Raw genomic sequence first — 16,368 nt, 5'->3', positions numbered from 1 at the left:
CTTTCCACTATTAGTTTCTTAGTTAAATTAAATTGATATTGCGAGAAAACGTTATTAAGCATCAGGCATTCGAAATATATTAGAGTTTACTCAAAAAACTATCAGATATAAAAATAATAAAAGTTAAAATTAAATCACGTAAGCAAATCAAATGTTGAGAACTAGGTATAAGCAAATTGAATACACTAGATACAACTAATTATTACATTATCGATTTTTATAGTGTTTGTTAAAATTAACCGAATAGTGGGAAGCTCAGACAACAATGCAGTCTGCTGACTCCAAAAAGATTCTAAGATTCGTCACAAAACACAAATATTTTCATTATGATCCACAACGACTCTCAAAACCCTTCCAAAATCAACCGACCGGAACTGTTTTCTGAGTATAGAAACTACTGAGCCCTAGCAGGTCCCTCCTGTTTATCGAGCATTTCTGATAAATCAGCCATACTCCATCTGTAGCAGCCGGTTCGCAATGAACCGTTGGAGGCGCATTAAAGTGTTAAAGGTGATATTTTCAATACAAGAACTACAATTAACATCCTTCACTTTAATACCGTCAAACCCTGTGATCTTGGCCAGGGATTTAAAAATACGGTAAATATCAAGATCAAAATTTGATTTGGTAGATCTTACACCGCAACGCACCATTCTAAGGTGATCTACCCACGTTACGGGGTGTAGGTGATTGATTTTAGATATGACGAAATGAAATTTTTAGCACTGGCTACTCCATTTGTCATAAAGTCGCAAGTTATAAGCATAAGATCACTATGCATATGCATAATGTATTTTATCATAAAGCAATTTAGTACAATCCCGAAAGCGGGGGCATTTTTACACAACATATAAATATTCAGAGATGTATCTTTTTCCTATCGAAAGTTATCTGCACTTTTGTAAAACATGACACTTTAGCGCACTGGGCCAGGTGCCGGTTGTTTATATGAATGCAGCGATATTTCACAGTGTTTACGAACATTTATTTAAAATCTGAATCCACTAAATGGAAAGTTGAAAGTTTCAGCTTTCCAAAACATCAAAAAAGTTTAAAAAGCAATGTCCGCATCATTGAGAAACAGTTAAAACTGGAACGAACCTTTAATTTTCCCTAATTTGGCTGCAGGTGCCGTTGTGCCGGGTGTTTCCCCGTCGGATTCCGGGGAATTTCAACCAAATTAGCCAGGACCTCAAGCTTTCAGACATTGCTTTGAACAAAACGAACGACTCATTTTTACCGTATATTCGGACGACTACTCTGTCGTACATATGGATTTCAACTGTCTATATTGACTGTGGTTACAATTCATTTGGATAGATAAACAAAAGATAATGCCGCAGATTTACTTAGAGGTGTTCATTTTTCCTACAATATACATGCAGGCGTATTCTCTGATGCTATTGGGTGTCGTTGCCGGTGCGCATGGAAATGTATGAAGAAAACGTGTCATAATTAACAAAAGTGCAGATAACTTTCGATAGGAAAAAGATACATCTCCAAATTTTTGATATGTTATGTAAAAATGTCCCCGCTTTCGATTGACGCAAAAATGAAAATCGATGGTTGCCAACGTGAGGAAAAAACAGTTTTGGTATAAAAATCAAAGATGGCGGCCAAAATCAATATGGCCGACCCATGTTTTTATAACTGTAAATAGTAGCTCTATCTTTCCTCTTTTCATCAACATGTTGTTATGAGGTGGTTTTTGGAGAAACTTGAGTAATAACGGTTTAACCCCTCCTTTGGCTTTAGGATCATTTTTGACCAAAAACATACACTACGTCAGCGAGCTGCTGCCAACGTGATGCAAAAGGAAGGTTAAATGAGCCAACAATTGCTCAAAATCGAGGGGTCCATAAAAATGGTTGTGGCTCAAACTACCGGGGGTCCATCAAATTGATTAACAAAATGCATTTTTTTCCTTTTTGAGGAGGACTTTCAGAAAATCACCACCTTAAACATTTTTAAAGACATGGTGTAAATAGTGGGTCGGTCTCAGCGAGAGTTATCCAGTGTCAATTAGTCCGGTTGGATGGTTTCCTGCGCCGTGATTAGTACATCGTACGACTTCGGCAAGGACAGCAAAAGCTGTCAAACGACGTCTTCCTCTTCGATTTTCTCTCTGGTGGCCTTTATTTCTTGGAGCACTTTTTCGCCTTCTTTTAACCGCAACTCCTGGAACTGTTTTTTTCAGGAACAGCTTTCCGGCAGTTCCGACGCGCTCGAATGCGTTCTTCAATGCGTCCCATGCATTTCTCGCCGTCTGTTTGTCCTATAAGTAATCAAGTTTATCCTCCTCTATGCGCCATGCGCTCGACGAGTTTTTTCTTCTTCGCTCTGACAGTGGAGATTCTTCCGCGTATCTAGTTAGGTTGCTAAGTGCTAGGCGTGGTCGGTTACACACTCAACAGCCCCTTGTTACCTATAGCTTGTCACCTGGTCCAGATTTTAACGAGTACAGGCTCTTCCTGACTCGCACCTTTTGAACAGTCTCGGTTGTCATTTGATGATCATACAACGAAAACACAAAACAAGCTGACATAACATCTGTTGTTGAAATCGTCAGCTTGTTTTGGTTTGTAGATTTTTACGTAAAGCTCTGAAATATGAACAGTTTTTAATTGTACAAATAATTCCAGTTGGTAGCGCGTTTGGAGATGAGTATTTGGAAATCTTCAAACGTAATAAATAGCCTCCTAAACCAAAGCAAGTTGAATGTGGAAAGCAAAGGCCAAGGTGCAGTGTATTTGTTGGTGCATCGATGCATAAGTTTGTGCAACATCCTGCAGCGGTCCCATTACGATTCGCTCGGATTGACCCCCCGCGCAACGCAGAATGACATCAAGCAGGCTTATTACAAGCTGTCGAAGCTTTACCATCCGGACAAGAACGAGGGCTGTGACAACGCAGCGGATAAATTCCGATCCATCACCGAGGCGTACGAGGTCCTGGGAAATTATCGCCTTCGAAAGTTGTACGACAAAGGAATCCTACACACGGCAGGTCGTCAGTATGCCCAGCACCATTCAACGGTGGAAAAGGAGCCGGAAGAGGACGACCCGCAAACTCGCTTCTACAAGAAACGCATGACCCGAACTCACGTTCCGACGGCCTCGGGGCGGACACCGATCTACGATTTCGACGAGTGGTCTCGGAACCATTACGGGAAGAACTTCGAGCGGAAGAAGGCGGCCGATGCCAAGTTTCGCGCCAAGGTTGAAAGGGAGGAAACGATTGATTCGCACGTGCTCCAAGGGTATGTTGTGTACGCGATGGTGGGACTTGCGGTGTTTTATGGATTGATACTTTTGAACGAAAGTTCACACGATAGGCCCAAGGCGTTAGAAAAGAAACAGGATGATATAAAGTAGAGATACATATAATGCTAGTAGAGTCAACAACAACTAAAATGTACATAAAAAAGTGCTTCAAAAGCAAGTAAATAAAAAGATTGTTGAAATAGGTGATGAGAATAAAGCTAATTTATACATTAAATTGACTTTGTTATAAAATAACGAATTTCACGTCGATCATCCAAAAAGCGGCGCATTCCAACGCCGTTTAAAATATGGTTAAAATAAAATAAACTAAAGTTTAGGGTCCTTAAGGTCTAGCTAGAACATAGAAGTCAATTAGGGCATAGCTTGAGAATCGGAGGAATTCCCGAAAGTACACCACTAGCAATTCTCGAAATAACTTCTTCAGGAAAACCCGATGGTGTTCCTCAAGTAATTCCCGAAGGAACTCCTGGAAGAATTCCCGAAAGAACTCCCAATGGAACTCCTAAAGGAATATTCAATGGAATTCCTGGCCTGGAGCAATCCGTGATGGTAAACCTGGAGAAATTCCCGAAGGAACACCTGAAGCAACTCTCAAAAAACTAACTCCTTCAGGTAATCCCGGCGGAGCACTTCAAGAAATTCCAGAAGGAACTTCTAGAGGAACTCACAATGGAGGAATTTTCGAAAAAACACACGCATTAGTTTTTGAAGATCTTCGTTCAGGAAAACCTGGAGGAATCCACGATGAGCTGCTGAAGCTGTTCCCTAATGGACTCTTGAAGGAATTTCCCGAATGAATATCTGGATAAATTTCTGAAAGAACTCCTGGAGGAATTACCAATGGAACTCCCGAAAGAAATTTCCTTGGATGAATTCCCAGCTGAAAGATTTGGGTCTCCAGATAGCCTAGTGGTTAAGGCTATGGATTGCCAATCCGGAGGCGGCGGGTTCGATTCCCATTCCGGTCGGAAAAAAAAATCTCGACTCCCTGAGCATAGAGTACCATTGTACTTGCCACACAATGTACAAATTCATGCAGTGGCAGGCAAAGAAAGCCCTTCAATTAATAACTGTGGAAGTGCTCAAAGAACACTAAGTTGAAGCGAGGCAGGCCAAGTCCCAGTGGGGACGTAGAGTCATAAATAAGAAGAAGAAGAAGAAGATTTCTTTAAAAAAAACTTTATTAAGAATTCCCGATGGAGCACCTTAATGTATTCTTGAAGGAACTCACAGAGGTGTTCCTGAAAGACCTTCTGGAAGAAATTCCTGGAGGAATTCCCGAAGGAACTTAGAGGAATTTATGAAGGAACTTTTTTAGGAAAACTCGATGGACCTCCATAAGGAACTCCCAAAAGAACGCCGGGAGAAATTCTCAAAGGAACACCAGGTGTTATTTTCGACTGAACTTTTTTGAAAAATTCCCAATGAAACTCCTCATGGAATTCTCGAAGGATTTCCTGAAAAAACTGGTGGTGTAATTCCCGAAGAAATACCTTGAGAAATATCCTCGTAGGAGCTTAATATGAATGCCCGAAGTATCTGCTGCAAGGATTCCTGAAGGAATTCTTCGAGGTATTTCAGAAACAACTCCTGTAGCTAATGCCGAAGTTTTCGGCTCCACGAACCTGACTGAATTAGCAACGAAACTCCTGCATGAAAATCTGATTAAATTCCTGGAGAAACTTTTGAAACAATGGGGCACGTTCGGTGTAGTACTAGATTTGTAGTAATGAGCTCAATTTTAGTATGGTGAGAAGGTCAATTCTCCGTTTCTGCAATGAAATGGTACAAAAAGCGTGGGTATTATGATTCCTTGCCTAATATGATGCTGTTTGTGCAAAACTTTGGATAACTATGTTGTTTATGTTGCAAGAATTGGAGAAAACAACAACACTGTTGCCCAAAGCTTTGCTCAAACAGCATCAAATTAGACAAGGAATCATAATACCCACACTTTTTGCACCTTTTTATTGCAGAAACTGAGGATTGACCTTCTCACCATTCTAACATTCAGCTCATTACTACAAATCTAGTACTTCACCGATCTGTCCTATTGGCGAATAAAAACTCCGTGGATTTCCCAAAAGAACTCCTTGAGGAATTCTCCAAGGAAATCATTCAGATGTTCCCGGACGAACTCCAGGAGGAATTCCAGGATGAATTTCAGAAGGTGGTCCTGAAGGAATTCCCGAAGGTAGTCTTGGAAAAAAATCCCGAGAGATCTTCCTAATAAATTCCAGGATGAATTGCTGGAGCTCTTAGATAAATTTTTGAAGAAGTCCCGAATGAACTCCTGGATAAATTTTCAAAAGAACTCCTAGGAAAATCTATAAAAGAACTCCTGGAGAAATTTCCGAAGAAATTCTTCAAATTTCTCCTGGCTGAATTAACAACTCTTGGAGGAAGTGCTGCATAAATTTTCGGATAAATTACTGAAAGAATATCCGAAGAAAACCTTTGGGTAATTCCCAAAGCAAATCCTAAAGGACAAAGGACCATCCCAAGAAACTCCTTGAAGAATTCAACAAGACACTCCTTAAGGAATTTCCTAAGGAACTCCTGGAGGAAATCTCCAAGGAACTACTTGAGGATATCTTGAAGGGATTTTATAGTAATTTCAAAGTAAATTTCCGAGCGAACTGTTGGAGGCATATCCTGATGAATTCCGTGAAAACTCCTGGAGTAATTTATGAAGAAAATTCTGGAAAAAAAATCCGACAGAACTGAAGAAAGCGTTGTCGATGAAAATCTAAGAGATACTCCCGGATAAATTTTCGAAGGAACCCGTGAAGGAATTTTGGAAGGCGCTCATGGAAGAAGTTTTGGGGAAATTTCTAATGCTACTCCTGAATATTCCCTCAAAGACTTCCTTAAAAAACATCCAGATGAAAGCTCAAAAGAGCTCCTGAAAGAATTTTTGGCGTAACTTCTAGAGCAATTCCCGAGCGATCTCCTTGAGGAATTCCTGAAGAAACTCCTGGAGTCATCTCAGATAGCTTTCCTAGAAAGTCCCCAAAATTCTTCCTTCAAGGGAAATTTGAAAAGAAATTCATGCTAAGAGAATCTCAGAAATAATTATTATTGCCGGAGTCTTGGAAGAAATCTCCCGGCGTTCTTTTGGGAGTTCCTTATGGAGGTCAATCGAGCTTTCCTAAAAAAAGTTCCTTCATAAATTCCTCTAAGTTTCTTCGGGAATTCCTCCAGGAATTCTTCCGGAAGTTCCTTCAGAAACACCTCTGTGAGTTTCTTCAAAAAGACATTAAGGTGACATCGGGAATTCCTAATAAAGTTCTTTAGAGAAATCTTCCAGCTGGGAATTCATCCAAGGAAATTTCTTTCGGGAGTTCCATTGGTAATTCCTCCAGAACTTCTTTCAGAAATTTATCCAGATATTCTTTCGGGAATTCCTTCAGGAGTCCATTAGGGAACACCTTCAGAAGCTCCATCGTGAACTCCGTTTAAACAAATTTAAGTGAAATTCCTGCTGAATGAGAGGAATATTTCAACACAATATAACGCCAGGGGATCCGTGTAGGGCTCCTCAAAGAAACCCCTTGATGAATCCCAGAAAGAATTCCTGCTGGAAGAATGCCAAAGGTAATTCCTGTCGGAGAAATCTCAAGAGTTCCTGTTGGAGTAATCCTCAATAAAAAAAAAAAAGATCTCCTGGAGGAATGCCAGTCATTAGTTTGATTCCAGGGAAATAACAAACGTATTTAAACACTCAGAACATTTTCTTCTCTGCAATTCTTGCGTTTATTATCATACGGGCGTATCTGCAATGATCGATTTCTCTTCATCGATTTTCTTTTTGAATTATTCCGAGAAATACGAGCGATATTCGGATGATCTCTCAATGGATTTCGGTGAAGGTCGACTAGAATTCAAGTGCTTTTTGAGGTTTCCTTCAGGAATTTCTTCAGAGATTCTTTAAGGTATTTCTGCAGATATTCCTTCAGAGATTTTATCAAGGATTTTTACATATATTTCTTTCAGAATTTCGCAGTAGATAGCTCCAATAATTCCATTTGGAATTATTCGAAGTATTTCTGCAGGAATGTCTTCCATAAATTCTTTCAGAAAATTTTACTAGAGGTTATTCAAAAATTAATTAAGGAATTTCTTTAGAAAAAACATTAGGAGTCCATCCGAATATTTCTTCAATAATTCGTCCAGAAATTACTGCAGACATGGATTTCTTCAAATTTTTATCCAGGCATTCCTACATGAATTCTTCCAGGCATTCGCTAAGAAAGCTCTCATGAGATTTCGGGATTCATCATGGGGTTTCCTCACAAATGTCTCCAAGGTTCCTCCAGGGATTCACCTGGGAATTCCTTTTGTAATTGTTTCGGGAACAACTTCCAGGATTATTTTGAAAATGCCTCCGAGAACTCTTCTTGGGATTCCTTCCTGTTTAGATTGATTGATTGATTTGTCTTTATTAAAGAGACTTTCAGCCCCCCTGTTTAGATTTCCTTAGGAATTCCTCTTGAGATTGCTTTCAAGCTTCCTTCTGGGGTTTCTTCAGGAACTCCTCCAGGGTTTCCTTCAGTTATTGCTCCAAAAGTTCCACTGCGTACTCTTTTTAGGATTCCTTCAGGATTTCCTGTGGAATTTCAGTGATTTCTTCAGTACTTCTTCCTGGGATTTTTCAGAAACTCCTCCAAGAATTCCCTAAGAAATTGATCCTTGTATTTCTTCAGGAATTCTTCCTGAGATTCACCCAATAATTCCTCAAGGGATTTCTCCAGGAATTCTCCTAGAGATTTCTTAAGGATTTTTTTAGAGATTTCACCAGGAATTTCTACAGGCATGTCTACAGGAATTTCTTCAGGGATTCCTCAAGGCATATCTACAGGAATTCTTCTTGGGCTTGCTCTAAGCCTCCAGGAAATCCTTAAGGAATACCTCAACAATACCTACGGCAATCTCTCCAGAAATTTCTCCAAAAAATTCTCTGGGAAATCCCTTAGAAATTTCCTCAGAAATTTCTCCCGGAGGTTATCCATGAATTATCCCAAGAATTTCTCTAGCAATCCTTGCATGAATTCCTTCTGAGATTCTTCTAGGAATTCCTTCAAGGATTTATTCAGGAATCCTCCTGGAAATTCTCCAGGGATTTCTTCAAAAATGCCCCCAGGAATTGCTCTCGGAATTTATCCAGGGATTATTCCAGGCATTCTTCCAGGATTTCATGCAGGCATTTCCCCAGGGACTCTTCTGGGAATTTCACCAAGAATTTCTCCAGGGATTACGCCAGGTATTTCTTCAGGAATTTTTACAGGAATTGATCCAGGAGTTCTTCCAGGAATTGATCCAGGAATTTCTTCCTTCGGAAATTCCTACAGCAATTCCTCCATGGATTCCTTCAGAAATTCGTTCTGGAATTCCAGGGTTTCCTGCAGGAATTCCTCTGGGAACTCCTCTAGGAATTTCTTCAGAAACTTCTCCAGCGATTGCTCTTATGATTCTTCCAGAGATTCAGAAATTTCGCCGACGATTCCACCAGAAATTCCTCCAGATCTCGGGGAATTCCTCTAGAAATTTCTTCCGAAATTTCTCCAGGGATCCCTCCCAGAATTCTTCAAAAGATTACACCAGGGAATCAGGGATTTCTTCAAGAAACCTCTATGAATTTCTCCAGGAGTTCCACCTGGGATTCCGTCAGGAATTTGTCCAGAAGAACCTCCAGTCATTCCTTCTGAGGTTCCTCCAGAAATTGCTTCAGGGATTCCTCCAGCGATTTTTTCAAAAAGTCCTTCAAGAATTCTTCCAAGAATTTCTCCAGAAATTTCTCTTTGGAGTCCTCCAGAAATTCCTCAAGATGTTGCTCCTCCGAAGATCCCTCCCAGATTTCCTCTAGGATTTCATCCAGAGATCAAGATTTCTTCCAGAATATGCTCTAGGTATTCATCCAAGAATTACTTCAGGGAGTCCTCCAGGAAATTTTTCATGAATTCTTCCAGGGATTCCTTCAGGGTTCCCTTCAGGTATGCCTGCAGGAATTCTCCACGGATTCATCCAGGAATTCCTCCAGAAACGGTTCGATGTACAATTTTTAATATTCTATTTATTTAGACAAATAAATCATCCCATTAACTTGTACTCCATGCTGCAAACATTTTATGGTTTTGCAACATTGAATAATACCGAATCGATGTGAGAACATCGATTCAAAGTAATCGATTAAATCGATGAATCGATTCTGCTGGTCCGATTCGAAAGGATTCACAAAAATCGAAGTCTCAGCCAAACTTGCCCACTATAATACCGAATGGTCCGCTATGATGGCGATACCCGTTCTCCACTCCGCAACTGCCTGCCACAACATTTGCTGAGCTGCGTCATAGTGGTTCAGATTCAACTGCGTCACCTGCACTGTGACTTGTCAGCCATGGCTCTTCTGGAGGCAGGGCACCTTGGCCCTCCTGTTGGGTGCTTGCTGTTCGCGGATTTCCCGGAACATTCGTGTTTTTGTAGCCATACGATGGATATTCGGACAAACCAAAACTCTCCAATTTCATTTATAATAATTTATACAAAAACCGTACACCTCCACCTACCTTAGAAACGGCCACTTCGTTTCCTCGCGGTATACCTCGAGTCGGTTCGGGTATCATTTCCTTGCTGGCGCCGGCGTTCCTTCTTCTGCAGAACCCACTCTCGGGATTTCTTCAGGGGCTTTCCGCGAGCGTTACGTGCCAACTCGCGCTTTCTACTGTACGGAATTTGGCTCGAATCCTCGTCTGTTCCGAGCGCTGCCGGCAGTTTAACCATTCCACCCGTCATCAGCACCAGAAAGTATTTCTTCGCCTTGGACGAATTCGGGTAGTCCACCACTAGGCCACCGTAGAAGCCGGCCTTCATTGCCTGCGTTGTCACCAGTTCGATTTGATCGGAGTTCTCCGGGTAGAACTGAAACACTGCCCGGGCGTTTCGCGTCTGGTTAGAAGGAATTGTATGTTAAATTTAAATTGGTAACGAAATCTCCAACAAAACTCGACGGTATTCTTAATAGGTATTCTAGCATGAAATCATTAACACAACACATGACCAACTAACCAATGACGAAAACAGTGTGCTGAAGAACTGGTACAATCTCTTGTGCGGTTCGTGCGACTTCTTGTCGGCATTGCAGAGCCACTGCAGCGCCGAAATCGAAACGGCCCCATCGAAGGTACCGGCCTTGAATGGCATTCCCTGTCCCATGTCGCCCAGGATGAGGTCGCCTTCGACTTCCCGCTCGACGGCCACATCCAGCATGGCCTTGGCGATGTCAACGCCCACCCAGACGTGACCCTGCTCTTCCAGTACGCTGCCGGAAAGACCCGAACCGCACCCGATGTCCAATATCAGATGGGTGTCGTCTTCCGGCAGCGCTAGCAGCTCGATGGCCCGTTCGCACATCTGTACCTGGATGTCGATGATGCGGGTATTGTTTGTGTATTTGCGGGCTTCATCTTCGTTGTAGAACTGAAACATAAACGAACGGAATAAGCTCGATAGCATTCAAGTACCAACCTGGATTTTTACGATTTCTGGTGGAGCCAAATGCTCAGGGCGACGTGCCATTTCTAGGGGATGAACTAATTGGCTAAATAGCAAAAAAAACTGTTTTTTTTAACAAATTTCTTGATAATTTCTGCACCGGTAAAATGACATGTGCTCATTCTGGTACGAGAAGCGGAGATAAAAACAAAACAAAAGAGGAATGAAAAAAAAAATGCACACCTACAAAAGGGCTAACTTCCACGTTGCCAAGCACACGGAAAAACTTTGTTTTTTTTTTGTTTTTGGGCTGGATAAAATTCTAGATTGAGTTTAAATAAGGGCGAAAGTAACATGAGAGAGTTCTCTTCATCGACTGTCTCTTCTGCAAATTAAAGTGACAAGATGCAAATTTAATCGAACTTTTTTACACTTAGACGCTAGATTGCATCTCAACCTAGCGATTTATGACCAAAAAGTGCAACCATACTTGCATCTTGTCACTTTAATTTGAGGAAGAGAGAGTCGATGAAGAGAACTCTCTCATGTTACTTTCGCCCTTATTTAAACTCAATCTAGAATTTAATAATTCTAGATTGAGTTTAAATAAGGGCGAAAGTAACATGAGAGAGTTCTCTTCATCGACTCTCTCTTCTGCAAATTAAAGTGACAAGATGCAAATTCAATCGAACTTTTTTACACTTAGACGCTAGATTGCATCGCTACCTAGCGATTTATGACCAAAAAGTTCAACCGTATTTGCATCTTGTCACTTTAATTTGAAGAAGAGAGAGTCGATGAAGAGAACTCGCTCATGTTACTTTCGTCCTTATTTAAACTCAATCTAGAATTCATTCGCTGTTCATCGTTCGAAGGGACAACATCGGAAGTAAAACGAGCTTGTGAATTTTTTGATCGCGTCGAAAAATATAGTTGTATGTATATATGTATATTTGTCAGCATTACGAACATCCATGAGATACTTGAAATCCACTCCCAATCATGTCGTTTTATTCGAGACTGGTGAAATGCCTTTAAAATTAAGAGCAGAAATTCTTGCTTCGAAAGAGGTAGCTAAAACAATATATTTCAATAATAGTCCTATAATTAGTCATCTCACAGAACTGATGCAAATAGATTTTTTACCTAGACACATTTCATATATAGAAAAGATAGCTTCTGTAAACAATTTCCATTACTCACAGCTTGCTCAAAACATAGTTTTAAAATCACCTTTCACCTTCCAAACCAAACTTAAAGTGAAGGACTCGATAAAAAATCTGAAAAAGGCAAATGTTAGCATAGAAATTCAAAAACAGATGGTAGCAGAACTGATAGAAACTAGTTATGCAAACACATATCATATTTATACGGACGGTTCTCTCATGGATACAATCCCTGGTTTTGGTTTTTATGACCCAGTAGAAAGAATATCCTTCAGTTATAGGCTTAAAACTGGTTTCACAATAATGAACACTGAAATAGCAGCAATAATCAAAGCAATAGAATACGCTAATAATAAAAATGCTAAAGAGTTGACAATATTCACAGATTCAAAAAGCGCTTGTTCATTACTAAACAACTCACAACAAACAGATAACTATTTAATTAAAAATCTTATAAACTTAGTTGAGGATTCATGTATAGATAAAGTTTTTATTCAGTGGATCCCAGGGCATATAAATTTGTTAGGAAATGACAGGGCGACAGAGCAGCTAAGTTAGGAACTACACGAACGACAATAGAACAAATAAACTTCACCTTACAAGACTTGATCAATATACTTAAAATGGAAACGGTAACCATCTGGCAGGATCAATATACGCAAATTTCATCCGATAAACGAGCCGATAAAGGTAAATTTCACTTTGAATATGCAAAAATTATAACTTTAAAACCGTGGTTCAAACACTTCAACTTCGAAACGCTAGACACCATCATGCTATCACGAATCAGATCTGGACATATGGCCACGAAAGACAGGTTAGCAAAATGGAATTTAATTCCGAATGACCGATGTGACGATTGCTCAATCACAGAAGATTTAGAACATCTTTTGTACGACTGCCCAAATTATCTTTCGATTAGAACCCAATATCAAGATTTAATAAATAGAGTTCTGATTCAGCAAATTCTAGCAAAAAATAGTAAATCCAATTACACTGCAATAGTCGAGTACCTTAAAACAATCAATAAAAATGTTTGAGATTTTGTATTAAATTCGCATTGTTTGTAAAATTAAATAAAGTGATAAGTCTGAACATAAATTTAAAATCAGCTACTTAAAAGCACAACAGGGGAATCAAATTTCGCGTTCGGTAAATACGATTAACTTGGCAACACAATTCACAAGACTTGGCTTTATGGATCGATAGGTCTGAGCCAGATGACAGCTAGAAGAAAAAAAAATTAATAATTAATAATTTAATAATTGAAATTCAATATATAAAATCACGGTATACTCAGAAAAATGAGCTCTTTCGATTAGGCTATAGAAAATAGCAATATTTCATTCACTAAACAACCCAATTGGAACAGCTTTTATCTGTCAAATCCTTCCCATTCCAAACGAGCAGGAGACCTGTCAAAATTGGAACCTGACGCCACTCTTCCTACCAGTCACTCTAGTCTAGCTAGACGGATAAAAATATAGCACAGAACAGATGCGTATCTTCGAACAAATTTGAAGTTTCGAGGTGGAAGTCGTAAAATTTTCACTTGGAGAACTAGATTGGAATGAATTTCCTTGGAGAAATAAAAAATCATCAAAGCGTGCCTCGCTCCCGCCCTAGGCTCGCTGTACAAAAAAAGCTTGCTTTCCACCACCAGGTTCGCTAGTGTCCAGCAATCAAACGAGTGGCTCTTTTCGTGATGAAGATAGTCTATTTTACGAAACGACAACAGTGTTGATATTGATATTAACACTCACGGGCTTGGGCGCAACCTCCTTTCATTCATGAAATGAGCGATCAGCTGATCGGAAACGTCTCGTAAAATGGCTTATAATAATAGAGTTAATAAACTATAGAGGACGAATGTCGCTGCTGTTCCCTTTGTTCTCGCTCGCAAACATGTCGGGTATCTATCTGTCAAACTGCATACTTTTTCGCTTTGACACTTATAGCCCGGCCCTCGGCCCGGCCTATCTGTTAGGAGTACAACGGTGCACCCCTCATTCCCGGCAGTGCGTCTGCCATACCTAGAGTATAAACCTCATTGACCGATAACTGAGCATACCTGAATTTCCATCAACCTTGTTTTGATAATGTCATCAGTAATAAAGCTTTTCAAAGTACCGCGTGCTTTTGTAATTCGCTTCCGACAAATTACTTTCGTTTGCCGTTTAATTCCTTCCTTCGAACGCGTAGTCCACTTGGAACCTATTCCGCCCAGCCCACACTATCTCCGCCAGCAAGAGATGTTTCGGCAGCGACGCCAGCGACATTCTTCCTCTATAGTTTATTATTGTAAATATTTATTATAAGAATAGTCTATTTTATGAGGCTAGTCAAACGACAGAAGTACGCGCTCTGATGTTTACGTTTTCAATCATCATCCGGTTGATGATGGTTAATGACTGCGCGCAAGTCAAGCGTAGTTTTTGAAACTGGCTGAAACCATAATTAGAAATTGTTATTTAATGTTTTTTCGCAAGTTAACGAGTCAATCGCAGCGAAAAAAATACCTGATTAATTATTGAGGTTTGTATTGCTTTTAAGACAGCTTTTGAGCCTATTGTGGCTCAAATTTCTTATATCTCCAATTTATCGAACAAGTACCTTTTCAAAAATTACACGATATTCCAGCAAAACAAACGTGCGTGGAATTCTGTCAGTTGACGCCGCTGCTGTGATCAGCTGTTCTGAAACGTCTCGTAAAATGGCTTATAGAGGTAAATACATTTTTTAATTTAAAAACCCAATTGGGTTCTTTAGAGGTATCCGGATTATTCCATAATCGGATTCTCCGCCCAATAATTAGTCGAAATCCAAAATTTCATAATTTTCGGAGTTCGGGAACTATTTTTAAAATGCATTTAAAGTTTGTATGGGGAAATTTTTTTGTTCGGGTTGAACTGTCACTTTATCGATTGAACTGTCATTCTATCCACAAAAATGAAAACTGTTTTGTTAATTTAACCATCAAAACAAAGGTATTGGAATAAAAAAAAACACGTTATACTCAGAAAATTGAGCTCTTTCGATTAGGCTATAGAAAATAGCAATATTTTATTCACTAAACAACCCAATTCCGAAAAACGCTGGACGTAATAAATGAATCGTCCCTGGCGGTGGTGGCGCGTGAGGGATGTTAGCCCATTATTGTCATGATTTGTCAAAATCTTCTGTTGTTTCTTTTGTTTACGGTCCGTTTCTGCTTTCAACACGTGAAAAATGAAGTGCTACTAAAATAAGCATTAAAATTGACAAATTATTCAAAAGTTAATCAGTTTTACCTATAAAAATGAGCACAAGACGTGGTGACGGTGGCCGCAGGTCACGCCCGCAGAAGCACCAGAACTCATTTGCCTTCAAAAACGATCTCCACGACAAGCACACACCGCTCATCAAGTTGATCACCACGCTGAATGTTTGCGAAGTCTGCGAGCGGTGCAAGGAGCAGATCGAGTGGAAGATAAAATACCGCAAGTACAAACCGCTGACGCAGCCCGGGAAGTGCAACAAATGCAGCGAGCGGAAGGTCAAACGGGCGTATCATGTCCTCTGCCGGGATTGTGCCCTGTCGAGTAAATGTTGCGCCAAATGTTTGAAGTCGTCCGAAGAAGTGAGTATCGTTCCACCCGAACCAACTATCGAGGAAAAGATTAAGCTGAAAGTGGAAATGGACCAGCTCATCAAGTCGCTGCCGGAACGCAAGCGGAGGACTTTCCTACGATACATGAACAAGGGCAAGAAGAAGGAGAAAGCCCAGGACGGTGATTCGGATTACGACGACGATGAGCAGAAGGGGCGGAAGAAGGCAGAGAATATGCCTCGAACCAGGGAGGAGTTGATGGAGAAGTTCGAACAGCTCAAACTGGCCGTAAATGAAGATGGAGATGATTTGTTCTCGGATGACGATGACGATTACGAGGACTTGAGCGATGAAGATTTTTCCAACTGAGAGATGTTTGAACAGGAATAGATTGTAAGCAATGTAATAAATGTATCGTACATACCTTAATCTTTTTATTTCATTTCCTAATTTTACAATCAGTATTTTTTTGTCAGAATTGAAATTTTAAAGCTGTAGAATAGTGTAACACAGTATCAGGTATCAGAGAAAACGTAAATTTTATCAGCAAGCAACATAAAGGGATATGCTTATGACTTATAAAAATGTTGAAGCATTGTAGCTAAGATGAGACGAAGGGCAGTCTAGGAAACAGAGCGAGATCACGCTTTTCCAATACATAGGTGAATAGACAAGTTGTCTCCTTAAAGTTCCAGCTTGCTTGTAAACAAACGTGATTCTACAGCTTCATTGATAGCAGGCTTGTCCGCACTGAGCGCATGAAAATTCTGCTCTTTTGATTTACACCACCAAAACCATCGTATTTATACAATCTTCCTATCTTACCTGATAGAAGGAT

General features: G+C 40.1%; 3 protein-coding genes across 3 annotated transcripts; 2 read left to right on the top strand and 1 right to left on the bottom strand.

The window, feature by feature from the left end:
• The first annotated feature begins 2,434 nt into the window (after positions 1-2,434).
• LOC109415065 (dnaJ homolog subfamily C member 30, mitochondrial-like) lies at positions 2,435-3,498 on the top strand. The gene is made up of 2 exons (XM_019688922.3): positions 2,435-2,578; positions 2,643-3,498. The coding sequence occupies exon 2, from the start codon at positions 2,661-2,663 to the stop codon at positions 3,372-3,374; it is 714 nt and encodes a 237-aa protein (XP_019544467.3). The 5' UTR covers positions 2,435-2,578; positions 2,643-2,660; the 3' UTR covers positions 3,375-3,498.
• Positions 3,499-9,805: 6,307 nt separating this feature from the next.
• LOC109403285 (probable 18S rRNA (guanine-N(7))-methyltransferase) lies at positions 9,806-10,977 on the bottom strand. Its single transcript, XM_019676092.3, has 3 exons — positions 10,821-10,977; positions 10,350-10,760; positions 9,806-10,229 (listed from the first exon to the last, which is right to left on the bottom strand). The coding sequence occupies exons 1-3, from the start codon at positions 10,857-10,859 to the stop codon at positions 9,852-9,854; spliced, it is 828 nt and encodes a 275-aa protein (XP_019531637.1). The 5' UTR covers positions 10,860-10,977; the 3' UTR covers positions 9,806-9,851.
• A 4,138-nt stretch (positions 10,978-15,115) lies between these two features.
• LOC109415063 (uncharacterized protein C9orf85 homolog) lies at positions 15,116-15,959 on the top strand. Its single transcript, XM_019688920.3, has one exon. It carries the CDS (start codon positions 15,240-15,242, stop codon positions 15,897-15,899), a length of 660 nt encoding a protein of 219 aa, XP_019544465.3. The 5' UTR covers positions 15,116-15,239; the 3' UTR covers positions 15,900-15,959.
• The last annotated feature ends 409 nt before the right edge of the window (positions 15,960-16,368 follow it).

The sequence above is a fragment of the Aedes albopictus genome, chromosome 3, assembly GCF_035046485.1.
Source record: "Aedes albopictus strain Foshan chromosome 3, AalbF5, whole genome shotgun sequence".
NCBI lineage: Eukaryota > Metazoa > Arthropoda > Insecta > Diptera > Culicidae > Aedes > Aedes albopictus.
This window is presented reverse-complemented; position numbering and strand designations above follow the sequence as displayed.